The following is a 17,415-nucleotide window of genomic DNA, read 5'->3' on the forward strand; positions in this document are numbered from 1 at the left end:
AGCCCCGTTTTTTGCGTACGCAACGGTTATAAATGAGACCCCAGGGGCCTCATGTAGGCTACTAAGATGCCAGGATATTAAAGACTTTGACTCGTGTTTATTAACTTAATTTTTTTATTTTTGAATAGACAAGCAAGGAGAGGGCACGGATTGCTCCGTCGGCCCCGGCGTCTCCAGCGCCCTTCGGATTTGACCATTTGCGATGTCCTCTAACAACGCTAACGCAGCCATTTTTAAAACAACTTTCTTCATCCATTGCGCATACATTTATAGCCACCCATATAATTGCAAGGTGTGTTAATTGTTCATTAGTGTGTCTCTGATGGGCAAATCACTCTGAGTCATTGTTTTCACCTTTTTTCCCAGTTTCCCAGCGTCACCTCTAAGTGTCGCCAAAGGAACAATTGCTGTAGAAACGTGCGTACGACAGCTCTGGAGCTGGCGTGGGGACCGCACATTTTTACGGTCATTTCACGTTTTGTACATCTGAACGTGAGCGTGGAAAAGGACGTACGCCACGTTTTTGTGCGTACGCAACCTTAGTACATGAGGCCCCCGATCACTGGGAGGAAAATTGCTTTGTCCAGTGGTTATTTTCATGTTAAGAATGTAGTTGTATAGGAGGTCGACTCCGTGTTTACCAGCAGAGGGCGACACAGTGGGACATATGGATTTGGGAGCACCAGAAGAAGAGGCAGCTATTCGTCAACGCAACAACACTACCTCTAAGAAGTAATTGTACAATGATATACTGTCTGAATATAAACCTAGTATACACATAGTATTACCAAGGGGATGTCTGTAGAGTTTCCCTGTTTGTCGTTCCGCCAGCCGTATGCTGGGCTAGTTCTAAACGGAGTGAAGACTGTGGAGACACGCTGGAGACCAGTGCTGTCGGAGCTTGAGTGCCAGTCAATGGCGATCCACATCGCGCAGCGGGACTGGGAGGGTGGCGACTGGGCTACGGTGCTGACCACGCTTGGGTGGAGCGGTGCTCAGATAGACGCGCTCCTGGAGTCAGGAGAGAGGTTCGGCCGAGGCGTGGTGGCAGGTAAAACGTTTGTTTTGTTGTAAAACTTAATATTATAGCATTAACTACTAACTAGTGGAAATATAACTAACTAGACTTTTAACAATTTAATTCTTCTTACTAGTAGATGACAATAACGTTATTATTCCAACACTAACAATTTAAAGGATAGCCCGGTAGGTTCTGCTTCTACCACTTTTAAAACATCTCGAAGTCAAGACATCCCTGTCAGACTGCGCAGCAGAGGTCTTCATTGCCTCCCGTTTGGATCACTGCAACAGAGCAGTCCTGCAGAGCTCAGCTGCTGAACCGGCTCCAGGACCTGCGGAACTAAGCTGCTGAACCAGCTGCAGGACCCGCAGAACTCAGCTGTTGAACCAGCTGCAGGACCCGCAGAACTCAGCTGTTGAACCAGCTGCAGGACCCGCAGAACTCAGCTGTTGAACCAGCTGCAGGACCTGCAGAACTCAGCTGTTGAACCGGCTGCAGGACCTGCAGAACTCAGCTGCTGAACCGGCTTCAGAACCTGCAGAACTCAACTGCTGAACCGGCTCCAGGACCTGCAGAACTCAGCTGCTGGATCGGCTCCAGGGCCCGCAGAACTTCCGGTGCCGAGTCCTGGACCAACTATAAAATCATCCTCACCTACAGATCCCCCAATGCCCCATCAGAGCACCTTCAACCCCGTCCCGGATTCTGTTCTGCAGCCCCCCCCCCCCCCCCCCGACACCAACCTGCAGCCTGCTGGGCCCCCACCCTCTGGGACTCTTTCCCGGCGAAGATCTGCAACACGTCTTTTGACCCTTTAAAGTACCGGTTGCACTGGTACTTTAAAGGGTCAACCGAGCCCTCACCCGTTCAGTGAGCCCTCACCCGTTTGCTATGGAGTAAACGCCTTGGGTCCCTTGTAACAAGCTAATTTAATCAAATAAACTAGAGTGAACACTATATGGACAGAGCCATCACTGTCCAACCTCATAGCTACCAGCCCCTGCTTCTTGCTCATTGGTTGTTTTCTGACTGACAGGTCTGGTGGAAGTAGGCGTAACCTGGCAGTGCCCCGCTGTCCTGCAAGAGGAGGACCTGCAGGAGTGGGAAAAAGCAGCTCTTCTGTTTGGTCTAGAAGAAAAACACCTGACCCGCCTGTCAAACCCTCATTGGTTGATGGAGCCGCTTTTCTGCCATGGCAACAAGGACATCTGGACTGTACAGATACCGACACACCTACTGCCTAGCCCCTACCCAACTACCTAGCACTTAACCCTACCCAAATGCTAATACCCAACCCCAAAGGACATCTCAAGGGGACCCACATCTATTGTATGACATTTGTTTATGATCATTTTGTATTAAAGTATTTCATCTAATGTGAACTAGACAGTCCCTCCAGAAAGACGCGATTATGCGATCGCATAATCAGCCAAAGTCCGCATATTCATGCTTTTAAATATGCCGCACTTTCACCGCATAATCTGTCGATTTCTGCGCAAAATATGCGGGGCGTACATGATTTCATAATCGCCGCATTTTCGTTGCAAAAGTCTCATGTCTTAGAAAGTAGACAAATGTTGCGTTTACTTCACACGAGCAGCCATTTCCCCCTGTTGCCATGGGAACGTTATGTAATTACGCGAAGTGAACATCATCGAAAAGCTGCATTTTTCGCAAGTTCCCGCAATTTCACTGCATAAAATTGCATAAATATTAGGGATGCACGATATATCAGCAGTGATATCGTTATCGGCCGATGTTAGTCCTTTAACATATTGGCATCGGCCCGATAAGTAAAACTGGTCCGATATCAACAGCCGATATTTATTTCCGTCTAGTTGCCGTTGTGTGTGGTTTTTGCCCATGCGCAGCTTGTTTGGTCATGTGACAGTGTCGCACGGAGAGGCAGTACAGGAGTGTTTGTCACCTTAACTGAAAAGAATCAATGTCGACAGGTTGGATGTTTTTTACGGTCTCAAATGAAGGTACTCGAATTGCAATATGCAGTACTTGCAAAGCCGAAGTAATGCGCGGAGGATGCCGTGTCAAATCATTCAACACCACTAGTGGTGCAACGGTTCACGGGTTTCCCGTGATCCGTACGGATCAACCCTCACGGTTCGGGACACAAGTGATCCGCGGATCGGCTGATAAAAAAAAAAGTTGTGCGTTCACGTGATTAGCGCATGTTTAAAAGGACAATTCCGGTATTAACAACATCAAGTATCGTAGCGAAATACAGTTTCCGTTGTTTTATTTGGCGTTCCGTAATCCCATTGAAACGGAAATGGACATGTTTATATTTGGTTGTAGTCTTTTCACTCGGTTCTCCGGATCAACAGTAGGGCTAAAACCGAGTGAAAAGACTACAACCAACCTCCCTTGATATATTTGATTTAGTTTATTTCACAGATGAATTGAAATTGACTTAAACTTGTCTGGTTTCCATGAATATTGGCAAATTTGATTTAAGTTATAAACCTTGTCAAGATATTTTGATTTGTGATCCAAACTTTTTTATAGATGCAAGTTGTAAAAGTAGCCTAAAACTAACACTGTTAGTGACTTGTGTTTGTTATGGATGCCCTGTAACTTGAAGAAACAATGTATTTCGAAGTTTTGGAAAATAAAGAAAGAAATTACTTTTTCATATTCAGTGTTTACATGTTCTTCAGTATACAAAATAATCATAGAGACTTGTTTTTATACCAATATCGATATCGGTAAATATCGTTTATCGGCCGTAACAGCAATTTTAATATCGGATATCGGTATCGGTCAAAGTTTTCAAATCCCTAATCATTTTCATCCCTAATAAATATGCCGCATATTTAAGCGCATTTAAGAAAACGTGCTGCATAAGAGGATTTTTGGCCGAAACAATCACAAAAGAACGACACATTTTTCTGGATGGACTGACTAGAGGCACATTTAAACATGTCAAACCAAGTGATGCACACACATTGGTCGGGGTAAAGGCTCCAACAGAGCGCACGGATCCACAATGCATTGCGCGTCCGTCACCATTCAAAGTCAATGGGGATCCGTCAACGGACGGATGCAGTGGGCACGAGGATGAGCAATCCTGTTAGACTGAATTGCAAGCTAGAGAAAGTGAGAAAGAAGTGAGGGAGCAGAGTAAGCTGTGCCTCTTTATTCAGCCCAAACAGATGTTATTGAACAATGCAACAGAAAGAGAACCATGTAGAACAACCTGATGACCCCGTATTTGTGCAGACACTTGATTGACAGCAGTGAGCCCATCACGTGTGTCTTAACCAGGTCTAATAGACCAACCCAACAAATAATTGTGCCAAAATCTAATAATAGTGTCACGTTTGGTTGTAACACGATACAGTGCTATGGATAATCCCAACATACAGTGCTACCCTGAAGGCCTGAACAGTGCTATTTGTAATGCTAACAGTGCTTTTTGTAATGCCAACATTACAGTGATGTGCATAAATCTAACAGTGCTATTGTATTGCTAACATTAGACAGTGCTATACTTACTGCCATCAACAGTGCTCATCTTATGGCCAAGTGTACTCTAGACGTCATGTAGTTTGGGGGAGTTAGATGTCATGAGGGGCGTTAGATGTGTGGTATGTATTGCTGGTGTGGGGGGGTGGTGACGTAGCCCACCAGGTGGGAGGCTGTAGGGGCAGCGCAGTAGAGGCGTGGTCCAGGAGCCCAGCTGATTGGATACTGGTGGTAGGAGGGGTGGGGCGTCGGGGGGACAGAGACATAGGATGGGGGCGTGGCCTCGTAGGGAAGGGGGAGGAGGGGGGGCGGGTTATGGTCCTGGTAGAGGAGGGGTGGAGCTGGAGTCACAGGGCTCAGAGGAGTGGAGCCATCATGAGACAGGGTGGGGCCTAGAGAGAAAGTTCAACAGTTACATGTCTAGGGTGTCCAGTTGTAGTTGAATGCACTAGTTTGGAGCTCTGCCCATAGTTTGTAATTGTGTAATGTGTGTAGTAGTTTTAGTGTGTAGTTGTAGTGTACAGACCGCTGTGCTGGTCTGCCTGAGGGTCTCCGGTGTTCCTCGTGGATTCAGGATAGGGAGCAACCGGCTGCGTCCCAGCTGACTGGACCCCTGCTGGGACCAAACCAGAACCATCACACTCTGATGGTTATGGGTTAGAAGGACCTCCAAACTAGTCTCAATCATCCACTCAACATTATCAGATAAATCAGACTAGAGACGACCCAGAGTAGAGACTAAGTCCAGAGGAGATGAACCAGACTAGAGATGACACAATCGCCAGAAGGAGGGCCCTTACCATGCATGGGGCGTGGCTCCTGGTTGTGGACGTGGCTAAGGTAGTGTGAGGGATAGGTCTGGTAGTGGTAGGTGGTGTCCGGGGGGGGCGTGTAGGCCTGCTGCCAGCAGCTCTGATGGTACCACTGCAGGACATGATATCACAGTGATGCCAGTGCACATGAACCAATCAGAATGCTCCATAGGGGGGAATGGTTGCCTGCTTACCTGAACTCCCAGGTTGAAGTAGTGCTGCAACACTCTGCAGTCTGCAAAGAGAGGACACGACTTACCGTTCCCGCACAACATGGAAGCTATAGCAATCAGGGCTTCTTTAAAGCCTCATCTCAGGATGACAGTGAGGAGGTCAAAAGAGTAGATGAATACAGTAGGTAAGGTTCACCGACCTCGAGGAAGGTCGTTGCCGTTGGGGTCATAGGAGTAGGGGGGCGGAGACAACAGCGGGCTCAGTGGCTCTCCCAGCTCGTTGACCAACCACTGAGATGCAGCCGGGATCGCCATGGCAACTACAAACAAAACCTGTTGCAGTCACCTGTGTGTGTCCCAAGACTAAAGAATTTCATTGCCAGCGACTGCTCTGTAATTGTTGTTCATATGACGATAAAACCATCTTGAATCATGCTAACTGCGATCCTGTTTCCTTTGTGTGTGTCACCCGTGTGCATGTCGCCCATGTGTGTGTTTGACCCTGCGTGTCCTGCTTGTGTGTCCTTGTGTGTTACCTGTGTGTGTGTGTCCCTGGGAAGGCAGGTGAGAAGCTGGAGACGTGTGAGAGGAAGATGAGGAGGATGATGATGAAGGAGAGGAGATGACGGCAGATTTAACCACCTGTGGATGGTTAAAGAAACGGTCGATCTGTGTAGTTAGTGTACCTGCTGGTGAGGGGTAGTTAGTGTAGTTGGTTGGTGCAGGTGTAGTTATTGTACCTGGTGGGTGAAGGTGTAGTTGGTGAGTGTGTCAGGTGGAGAGTCTGCGTGGTTTCCTTCCTGGAGACTCTGAAGAACACATGGCTGTATTATAGGGTTAGGCCTAGATGATCAACACATGGCTGTAATATAAGGTTAGGGCTAGGTGAACAACACATGGCTGCTTTATAGGGTTAGGGCTGGGTGAACAACACATGGCTGTATTATAGGGTTAGGGCTAGGTGAACAACACATTGCTGTATTAGTGGTGGAACGAGCTCCCTGCCATTCTCAGGACCGCAGAGTCGCTGACTTCTTCCGAAAAAGACTCAAGACTCACCTGTTCAGAGTCCACCTCTCATATAGCCACCCTCCCCCTTCTGGCCACCATTGTACATTGTATTGTATTATAGTACTTAACCGTGTGGCAACTGCAGTAGCTGCTATCATTGCTGTAACACGGGGAATTGGTTAGCCTAGAGATTGTTGAACTTGCAATTGGTTCTATGAACATCCTTACCGTACCGATAGCGATATATTGTTGCACTTCTTATGACAAATGTACTTATTGTAAGTAGCTTTGGATAAAAGCGTCTGCTAAATGGCCTAAATGTAAATGTACATGTATTATAGGGTATGGGCTAGGGCTAGGTGAACAACACATGGCTGTATTATAGGGTACGGGTTACTAAACCCGTCCCTGCACCACTACACCCGTCTGTCCATCTGCAAGTACTGTAGAGGTTTGTGGTGTTGAGTTTCTAGTGTCCGGGTTAGTTAGTCGAGCGTTTGGAGACTGGTGTTGATGAGCAGACTGGGGTCATGGGCCAAAAGTGTCATGCAACATATGTACCATGTTAGCAGTAGACTCTGGCCCTGTGTAGACCCCTGGACTCTGGAAACCAGACTCTGAAGAAACAAACCCACATTAGCATGGCTTATACCGTCCAACAATAGCATGCAAACACACCGTCTGACAATGGCATGCTAACACACACGGTTTAACACAAGTCATGTTAGCACCAGTGATCAGTACTCGCCTTGAGCTCCATACAGATACTCTTCAGTGTACTCTGCTGGACAGATAGAGACACCAAGTTAAGCAGGACAATATTACTGGACAATCACCTGCAGGCAGACTGCAGGGCAGCCTGCAGGTGATGGGACTGGGCTGTGGTGGGGTTAACTTGAAAGTGGCCTTTGGGTGACAGGTGGCATTAGGGTGGATAAAGGTGTTGTTAGGGTGGTGGTGTGGTTATGGATAAAGGTAGGGTTAGGGTGGTGTGTGGTTAGGGATAAAGGTGGGTTATGGGTGGTGGTATGGTTAGGGTGGCGGTGGGTTAAGGGTGGAGGTGGGTTTAGGGTGGCCTCACCCTGGTCCTCCACGGTGCTGGCGTCTTCCTGGTCATCCTCTGAGGAAGTCCCATGATGCTTAGCGGGAGGAGGGGCAGGCATAGGCCCCCGCTGGGCCCAGTAGGGGGAGGAGGTGGGGGGGGTGGGAGCACCCATCATAGGGGGAGGAGCCGTCTGCCCCTATAGACAGACAGACAGGCAGACAGTTCAGTATCTAGAGCGATGACGCAACTCTGAAACATACCAAACCGACGTCCCTCTCTGCCTGAGGACAAGGTTTGACAGGCAGCATGGAGTTCACTCACTAACAGCCAACCACGGCAAGGCCATCACTAGCCAATTACACTCAATGATGAGTCTTACCCACAGCCCGTCTAATAGTATAGCGTACTTTGGAAAATACTTTGCTTTCATATTAATAGAGCAACTACAGATGGAGAGAAAGCTAGTGAGACACAGCTAGAGAACGGGACAGACCGGCAGGGGAGGGAACATGTCCTCTGATCCGGTCTCCAGCTGGTAGTAGGTGATGGTTCCGTCCTGCTCCTCCTCCCCTTCAGGGAACCCAAACTGTCCGTCCTTGTTGATGGACGACATCATCTGACTACGCCGGCTACGCCTGCACACACACACACACCCACCCACACCACGTCATTCAGTGCTTGTGTTGTTTATTATGGACTTCAAGCATGTGGGAGAGACGCTCACCGGGAGCGGAAGGCGTAGTTGTCGTAACCATGGTAATAGCGCCTTCCTGGGTGGTAGTAGGCCAGCTGTGGACCTATCAGGTGACGGTTCAAAAATCTCGTGGAGCTTCTGACCAGAAGATAGACCGAGAGAAAGCAAGACAGACAGGCGGACAGAGAAGGACGGAGACGGACAACGATGGGAGAGACACAGACAGACAGAGAGACAATCACTAGGGTGCATCTTGCGTGTGAACGGTTCCCATTGGCCGTCATGAGGATCATGTGACGATGGCGTCATGAGGGTGTCGACCTGGGCGCTCCGTAGCGGGGAGGTCTGGCTGTGTGAGGGGCGTAGGGGTCATAGGTCATGCCCCCTGGAGATGATGGCGGGGGGTGGAGTCCTGGGCGAGGGGGAGCAGAGGGCTGGAAGCGGGGGGGGAGGGTGGTCTGGGAGGAGGGCCGCCCCCCGTATGATGAGGTCACCACCAGTAGCTCCGCCCCCTTCCCGCCACCACGAGACTTCCTGAAGTAGCGGTGACGATGATGCCGCTGCGTGCGGCTTTCCCCGTCTAGAGAGAGAGACACAAGTAGACAGAGTCAGACAAACAGGAAGAGAGAGACAGGTAGACGGAGTCAGACAAACAGGAAGAGAGACAGGGAGACAGAGTCAGACAAACAGGAAGAGAGAGACACAAGTAGACAGAGACAGACAGGTGGAGAGAGACAGGTAGACAGAGTCAGACAGGTGGAGAGAGAGAAAGACAGAAAAGTAGAGACAAATAAGTTGTATATGTCACAGTCAGACAGACAGGTAGAGTCAGATCAGTAGAGAGAGACAGACAGTACATTATATTGTAACACTTTATTACTAAAATATGGTACTATAAACCGAAATACTATATTATTGTATAATAGTACTTTATTATTATATTGTAGTACTCTATAGTACCTAGGTCTCCTTTACGGCTGGTAACAACATTCCAGGCAGGAACTGGGTTGACTGGCTTCAGGTTGGCCAGTGGCACCAGGTGTCTATAAAACACAAACTTCTAATACATCACTGCCACATAAACTTGTTGGGTATTTTCGAATACAACATTACTGCGCATTATGTCGGTTGTGTTTACAAAACTGTTATATTACATTATATATATTAAATTACATAGGACTCTTGTGTAGTAATTATGTATTGTACTTCTCTCCCAGTTCCTCGATGAAGACCGTCACTGCAGAGGAGTGAGTTCCTACTTCCTGGATGAAGGCATTGTAGTATTTCCCCTTGAGCTCTAGACGGACCTAACAAACACAAACACTTTGTTGAATTAACTCACACAGTTAATATTAAGATACGGTGGAAGAGCCTCTCACCTGACATTTGTCCCCCAGGAAGTATTGTCTCCCTGCAAACACCATGTAGTCCGTCTTCTGCATCTCTAGACCAACCAAACGTATTGTTAACATTATACCCTAGAAACTTATATCAAATACCTTAATGTTATACAACATTACACACTGGGAACATGCATCTACTTCTTTAATGTCGTGTGACATTAAACACCGGAAACATACATCTAATACCCTATTCAATGTGGTACCTTTGCGGGTGTCGTGCCAGACATCAAACTCCAGGTTTCTGTAGAGTTCCGTGTCCAGAGACTTGAGAACTTTATAGGGCAGAGCCAGCCTGCCTCCCGGGCCGGCTTGCTCTGTACCCTACGACCCAATGAGATTGGAGTATTATCGTCATGGTAACACGTGATACACACACTATTGAACACTCGCATGTTATTCAACACAATGCTAATAGGTTGCATTCATACCACCGTTTGGAAGCTCAGATAAATTTGCCATTTGAAACATCGCAATGCAAAGACACGTCTATAAACAGCCGCGTGTGGTTACACGATAGATGAAGTCAACTGTTGTTAACGCCACCTTCGGCGGAGTATGAGGTATACTCATACCATTGATGACACCATTCTCCCTGATTGAGCAAACCATGGATGAGGTGCAAACCTCTATCAATTAACAGGCTGAGGCAGTTGTAAGCGTGTTGTGACCTTTTTTATCCATGTGTCCATATCTACGGTCAAACCAGTTATATAATTCAAAGACGTGGCCCTCCCTTGTGGCCCTCCAGGTCGCTCCCTACTTGGTGTTCTGTCTTTAAGTCTTGTTTTACACATGAGGTGTAACTAGACATAATTTGTTCAGACATACACACAGCCTTCACCTCCTAGAGTAAATGCACTCACCTTGCAGTCTTCTGGTGCTCTGGTCTTGTCTTCTGCCGGTCCTCCAGATCCCCCCAGGTCCCAGTCCTCCCTGGAGCAAATCGAACACACCCTGTTCTCAATGCATGTTGCAGAATGGACGGCATCATAGTAGTACATGACAGTACCACCACAGTACTGCAGTAGGAGACAGTCCTACAGTAGTACTGCAGTAGTACACAACAGTACCACCATAGTACTGCAGTAGGAGACAGTCCTACAGTAGTACTGCAGTAGTACATGACAGTACCACCATAGTACTGCAGTAGCAGACAGTCCTACAGTAGTACTGCAGTACTGCAGTAGTACATGACAGTACCACCATAGTACTGCAGTAGGAGACAGTCCTACAATAGTACTGCAGTAGTACATGACAGTACCACCATAGTACTGCAGTAGGAGACAGTCCTACAGTAGTACTGCAGTGGGATACAGTAGTACTACCGTAGTTTGTGATAGTACTACAGTAGTACATGACAGTACAGTGCTACAGAAGTACCTGTGAGGTGGATCCTCTGGCGTGTCGTAGCCCAGGTCTCCGTCGCTGCAGGCTGAAGGGCTGTTTCTATAGCGCCGACCTCCGACCCGGAAGGCCTCCAGTGCCTGGCACAGATCAGCTTCCTCCACCCCAAACACACGCGTGTAGAGGAGCTCATACAGCATGGCTACACACACACACACACACGATATATACATTATACACAGACACACACACACACACACACACACGATAATCACAACACCCACAATGAGTGACTCACACTGGCAGAGGGCAGCGATGGCGGGGTACTGTCGAGGATAAACGATGTCATAGTGACCGTTGTTGGAGCAACACAGAATCACCTAGGGAACAAGCAGGAAGTCAGGCTCACACAGGAAGTCAGTATCTCCTACAGTGTCTCCTGCAATGTCTCCTGTATCGTACCTTGTCAACAAATTCCTCTTCTGTGATCACTGTCGCTGCTTTCCCCGGAAATCGATAAATCCAGAAACAGCGCCTACACACAAACACGCACATACATATGCTTAAACCACTCCACCTGCTCTTGGTTAGACCTGTGGTCTTCGGACCAAACCTGGTTCACCTCCGACCCATCTTCCAGCTTGTGGTCAAACACCGAACCCTGGTAGCGTCAAGACCCCGGTGGCGTCAAGACCCCGGTGGCGTCAAGAGCCCGATGGCATCAGACCCAGATGGCATCAGACCCAGATGGCGTCAAGACCCCGGTGGCGTCAGACCCAGGTGGCATCAGACCCAGATGGCATCAGACCCCGATGGCATCAGACCCCGATGGCATCAGACCCCGATGGCATCAGACCCAGATGGCATCAGACCCAGATGGCATCAGACCCAGATGGCATCAGACCCAGATGGCATCAGACCCAGATGGCATCAGACCCAGATGGCATCAGACCCAGATGGCATCAGACCCAGATGGCATCAGACCCAGATGTTACACACATAACCATATCAGGGCTCTCAAGCCTCACGCATTCGGCGTGAGACGCACTCAATTCAACCCATGCACACGCTCACACGCCACATTTCGTGTTTCTCACGCAGAGAAATTACCAGAATAGATCTCATTAATTTGGGCCGCTTTTTAACAGTAGAACAGGCAAGAATCAAATGAGTTTCCCGTAAGTAGGGTAACCAGACGTCCTCTTTTGCCCGGACATACCCTCTTTTTGAGACACTTTAAAAAAAATGTGTGGCGGAATTTCAAAATCGTCCGGGATTTTATTAAAGCCTTATACATGTTCACATTGAATTTGCGTTGCGTTGCGTTGCGTTTCTCTGGGTCTTTTACAAACTAGTTAGGCTACGCCCTCCCGTACTCAGTTCTGTTCGCTTTGCATTGGTGGAAGTGAGTAGGGGGAGTGGTTAAGTAGAGCCTTCAGATTGGACGGTTTGACTTACTTAGTTACCGCCATGTTTTGTAATTACTTTACCATTATTGTTTTATAGGTACAAACATTAACAAATTGCTCATACTTGATACAGTTCTATCTATTGAACTTAAAGAAACACTTGGTCATACTTTACACACTTTACCACAGCATTTGCCTACTGAATGCCACAGATGTATTTTAAGCATTGAACTGATTGCCACATAAATATATAATTATGTTTTTGCACCGTTTAAAAGTTCAGGGAAAGTATATGCCTCTACTGGTGTTGCTCAAACCAATAGCCTTTTGAGGCAGTGTTGTTTCTGAATATTAGTGTTAAGGGCCAATAATGCTTACTTTCCTACATTAGTCACCATGTCTGTTGACACATTTGTATGCAGTCACATGTTAATATACCCCCCGCTGACAAAATCTTACTCTGAACTCAGTTCAAAACTTGAGAGCCCTGCCATATTGTTTAACTGTTATTACTAAACACCATGGTTGGGTGTTTAGTAGTGAGACTAGTTAAGCACTATGGTTTAGTGTTTAATAGTGAAAATAGTTGAACACTACAGTTTATTGTTGAGTAGGTGAACTAGCTGCTGCTTATTTCTTACCTGTACAGCAGAGACAGAGCCTTGATCTCCACCTGGCCAGCAGTTTCCTGGACAAACAAGGTTTACAATAAACACCACATCACTACCACTAACTTGAGGTTTCCAATAAACACCACTACCGCTAACATGAGGTTCCCAATAAACACCACATCACTACCACTAACATGAAGTTCCCGATAAATACCACATCACTACCAAAAGATAATGTTAACAAACACATCACCTCCACCAACATAAGGTTAACCATAAACACCACGTCACTACCACGAACTGAGGTTCCCAATAAACACCACATCAATACCACTATCATAAGGCTACAATAAACACCACATCACTACCACTAAGGTATGCAATAAACACATCACCACCATTCACATTAAATACAATAAACAAGATATCAGTACCACTAAGGTTTACAACAAGCAGCACATTACTACCACCAATATTAGGTTTACAATAAACACACCTCCACCAAATACATGCTGTATAACATCTTACATATTATTCGTCATGATAAAAGTATACCTTTGGGTCTTCCAAGCGTTCCAAGTATTTTTCAAATGAACCTTGGACAAACTGAGAGAAAGAGGGAGAGATTACTTTACCAGAAGTGTTAAATAACTAGAATGTTTAGTTAAGGAAGGTTGAATAAAGGAAGGATTAATAAGCCATAAGGTTGAATTAACCAGAAGGTTGATTTCACCAGAAGGCTAATGAAGGAAGGTAGACACAGGTCCAAGTCTCACCGGCTCAAATTTGCATCGGTTGGCTCTCATGAAGTTGGCACACTCTCGACGGATCTTCTGGTGGTGGTGCTGGGAGCAGTACAGCTACGACACAGCACACTTAAATATGTCAACAACCAAAACAACGCACTCAGCTTAAACCCGAAACACTTCACTATAACGCTATAACACAATAACCCTTCGCCAAGACAACAGCACACTTGTTGGCTCGATACAACAGCCTCACCACAGCTGTAATGGGCAGCTGCCAGTAGAGCCAGTAGCAGATTAGGATTTTACTGGGCAGCCTCCAGTAGAACCAGTAGAAGACTGTTGTTGTAATGGCCATCTTCCAGAACAAGTACTAGACTGAGGTTGTAATGGGCAGCTCCCATTAGTAACAGTAGCAGACTAACGTTTAACAGGTCAGCTTCCAGTAGTAAAGGTAGCAGACTGGTTTTACTAGGAAGCTCCAAGTAGAAACAGTAGCAGACTGGGTGTAGTGGGTAGCTCCAGTGGCGTCACTAGGCTGTTTTATTCGGGGCTAAAGTCCCAGATCTAATTTGATCAGCCCCGAATCTGTTTTTGTTAAAAAAAAAAGAATTTTATATATATATATATATGATTTGTTTCCAATTTTTGCCTTAAGTTACAATTTAGCTAACTAGCTAGCTGCCCATCCTCATCAATTCCAATGTTGGCCGTCATTTCATTACCAATGTTAAGTGTCATAAATAGTTAACACTGGTGCTGAGTCATGATTCCTAAAAAAGAAATACCCAAAACATGTGATACGTTTTCAATTTGCAGAAAGTTTTGAAAAATCCAGGATGCCTGAGAGCCTTACTGCATTATATTCCATAATAGTTGTTTCTTTAAGAACCTGAATGTTGTCTTTTCCTTCACAGAAAAAATAATATTTCCACCAAAAAATGATGCAGAAAAGGCACAGATAGATGAATAAAAACCCACCACAATGCATGAAATTAAGTGTGTGACGTTCAAACATTTCTGGGGGAGCACCCCCATACCCCCCACCTATAGTTTGTCCCCCAAAATGCTGAAATGAAGCCTAGCCTATATGACCCTGTACGCAGGTTGTATACAATATATCCATAGATATGTTGTTTTTACTTTTTTGATTAAAAAGAAGGCACGTCAGCAAACTCCATGTCGGCCCTTAGTGTGATTATCATTTCCTCATAGAGTGGCCCTTTGTGAAAATGAGTTTGACACCCCTGATGTAGGTAATGTAAAGGTCTGTCTCACTTGTATTCATTTTACTCTGAAATATCTTGAATGGAACTTTAGATGTCTGGGGATAAGCAGCAGGTAGCTATTCAAAGCTATAATTACCTGCCTATTTTTTTTTATTTAGGTAAGGCATTATGAAAGAAAATGTGCATGCGCAATAAAGTAGGCCTATACAACAAAATTTGCCGCGCGCGCTATGCACGCGCACTGTCCTATTCCCTCTTGGGATCCCATTTTTCAGAAACCTAGGAACGCCCCTGGGTAGCTCCCAGGCCAGCAGAAGATTACAGTTGTATTCAGAAGCTCCAAGTAGAAGCAGTTGCAGACTGGTTGTATTGGGCAACTCCCTGTAGACCAGTAGAAGACTGGACCCGAATTAGGGCGTGTGAAGTCATGATTCTAATTAGGATATCTAGAAGGCAGCTGGCCAGTAGTCAGTGCACTGTTAAACGTCTAAACAAATATTTAGACTAATGAACTGATAAAAAAAAACCTCAATAACGGGACAGTATTCATATCGAGGCGTAACACGGACGTAAAAAATGAATTTCAATTTAAATTTCAGAAGAGCTCGAGTAGTTTTATGTATTATAATGAAATGTAAAATGTGTAATAGCGTTAACATTTGTAGCAATTACCTGCTCGGATACCGCGCGGAACAGACAAGACGCGTCTCGCGCCAGCATCTTGCGGTACAGGCTGAGGCTGGCCAGATACTCATCCATGTTCACAAAGTACTTCTTCAAACCCTTCTGCATCCTTCAATACTTACTCCTTAGTACTTACTATTCACAAATTAACTGTATAACAATATCCACTAACTATATTTTTCTCCGCGATAGACTAGTTAACCAACGGGTAAAGTTCCAACTGTCCAAACGAGACAGTGTGGCTGGACCAGGTGCTTCTAATCAGCTCTGATGACACTGCGTCTCATTGGGTGGAAAGACGCCCGTTAACTTTTTAACGGAGGATGACACCTTTTTTTCAAAATAAATTTTTGAACTAGTGTTATTTAGTGAATCGGTAAACTGAACTTGCCATATCTATAAACCTCATTAACCCCCCAGTTATGTAGAGGAGGTTCCACTTCGACGGTGGGACGTTCCACTTCGACAGGCATTCCAGTGCACTTTTCTTAGTTGGAGATAGGATAAGTCCACGCCACGTCCCACTAGTTTGGATGGGCTCTGGAACGCACCATTACAGTTGTACTCAGCAGCTCGAACTAGAAGCAGTAGCAGACTGGTTGTATTGGGCAACTCCCTGTAGAACCAGTAGAAGACTGGACCCGAATTAAGGCGTGTGAAGTCATGATTCTAATTAGGATATCTAGAAGGCAGCTGGCCAGTAGTCAGTGCACTGCTAAACGTCTAAACAAATATTTAGACTTATGAACTGGTAATAAAACTCAATAACGGGACAGTATTCATATCGAGGCGTAACACAGACGGTCACCATTACCTAAAACACTGGCAAAACAAGTAGCCTAGGCTTCACAAAAATAATTTCATAAAAAATGAATTTCAATTGAAAAAACATTAATGACAGAAGAACTCGAGTAGTTTTAATGAAATGTAAAATGTGTAAAAGGGTTAAAATTTGTAGCGAAGTTAATTTGCATTAGGCCTACCTGCTCGGAGACCGCGCGGAACAGACAGGATGCGTCTCGCGCCAGCATCTTGCGGTACAGGCCGAGGCTGGCCAGATACTCATCCATGTTCACAAAGTACTTCTTCAAACCCTTCTGCATCCTTCAATACTTACTCCTTAGTACTTACTACTATTACTATTCACTAATTAACAACTGTATAACAATATTCACTAACTATATTTTCCTCCGCGATAGACTAGTTAACCGACGGGTAAAGTTCAAACTGTCCAAACGAGACAGTGAGGCTGGACCAGGTGCTTCTAATCAGCTCTGATGACACTGCGTCTCATTGGGTGGAAAGACACCTGTTAACTTTCTGACGGAGGATGACACCTTTTTTCAAAATACATTTTGGACTAGTGTTACTTAGTGAATCAGTAAACTGAACTTGCCACTTCTATAAACCTCATTAAAATGTCTCGAGTTCCTCCAATATTCATGTTTTAACTGTAATTTGTTTTTGGGTCCACCTTGTGGACCTGCCTGGGTCTAACTGATGAAGTAGTAAACCAAATAAATTAAGATTATGACTATAAATAGGCTATAGATTATATATAGGCCTACATATATATCTATATATTTATTTTTAGAAAGTGTATATATGTGTTGTAGAGTGTGAATATTTACTTTGCAAGGTTAATACTGTTCATTACGCAATTGATAACTCCACAGACCGACCGCAAGATGAGATGAAAGATGAGGCACCATTATATGTATGTAATAATACAGGTTGGCCTGAAGAGGGC

At 45.8% G+C, this 17,415-nt stretch overlaps 2 protein-coding genes across 8 annotated transcripts; one reads left to right on the top strand and one right to left on the bottom strand.

Moving 5' to 3' along the window:
- The first annotated feature begins 324 nt into the window (after positions 1-324).
- Positions 325-4,704, top strand: zgc:110222 (uncharacterized protein LOC550336 homolog). Its single transcript, XM_056586671.1, has 2 exons — positions 325-1,051; positions 2,058-4,704. Exons 1-2 carry the CDS (start codon positions 796-798, stop codon positions 2,282-2,284), a joined length of 483 nt encoding a protein of 160 aa, XP_056442646.1. The 5' UTR covers positions 325-795; the 3' UTR covers positions 2,285-4,704.
- alg13 (ALG13 UDP-N-acetylglucosaminyltransferase subunit) lies at positions 3,682-17,012 on the bottom strand. 7 transcript variants are annotated; one of them, XM_056586666.1, is made up of 25 exons: positions 16,649-17,012; positions 13,783-13,866; positions 13,562-13,612; positions 13,037-13,083; positions 11,449-11,521; positions 11,285-11,366; positions 11,023-11,188; positions 10,506-10,575; positions 9,846-9,963; positions 9,619-9,683; positions 9,446-9,546; positions 9,200-9,282; positions 8,561-8,819; positions 8,270-8,374; positions 8,039-8,180; positions 7,582-7,741; positions 7,249-7,284; positions 7,062-7,117; positions 6,230-6,298; positions 6,026-6,131; positions 5,690-5,809; positions 5,511-5,551; positions 5,305-5,428; positions 5,031-5,147; positions 3,682-4,896 (listed from the first exon to the last, which is right to left on the bottom strand). In XM_056586666.1, the coding sequence occupies exons 1-25, from the start codon at positions 16,766-16,768 to the stop codon at positions 4,616-4,618; spliced, it is 2,676 nt and encodes an 891-aa protein (XP_056442641.1). In that variant the 5' UTR covers positions 16,769-17,012; the 3' UTR covers positions 3,682-4,615. The 7 variants fall into 7 exon arrangements, with proteins under 7 accessions (XP_056442641.1, XP_056442642.1, XP_056442644.1 ...); XM_056586667.1 differs by having other exon boundaries at positions 7,249-7,281; positions 8,270-8,377; XM_056586669.1 differs by having other exon boundaries at positions 5,031-5,117; positions 8,270-8,377.
- Positions 17,013-17,415: the final 403 nt, after the last annotated feature.

Source organism: Gadus chalcogrammus, chromosome 3, assembly GCF_026213295.1.
Source record: "Gadus chalcogrammus isolate NIFS_2021 chromosome 3, NIFS_Gcha_1.0, whole genome shotgun sequence".
Taxonomy (NCBI): Eukaryota; Metazoa; Chordata; class Actinopteri; order Gadiformes; family Gadidae; genus Gadus; species Gadus chalcogrammus.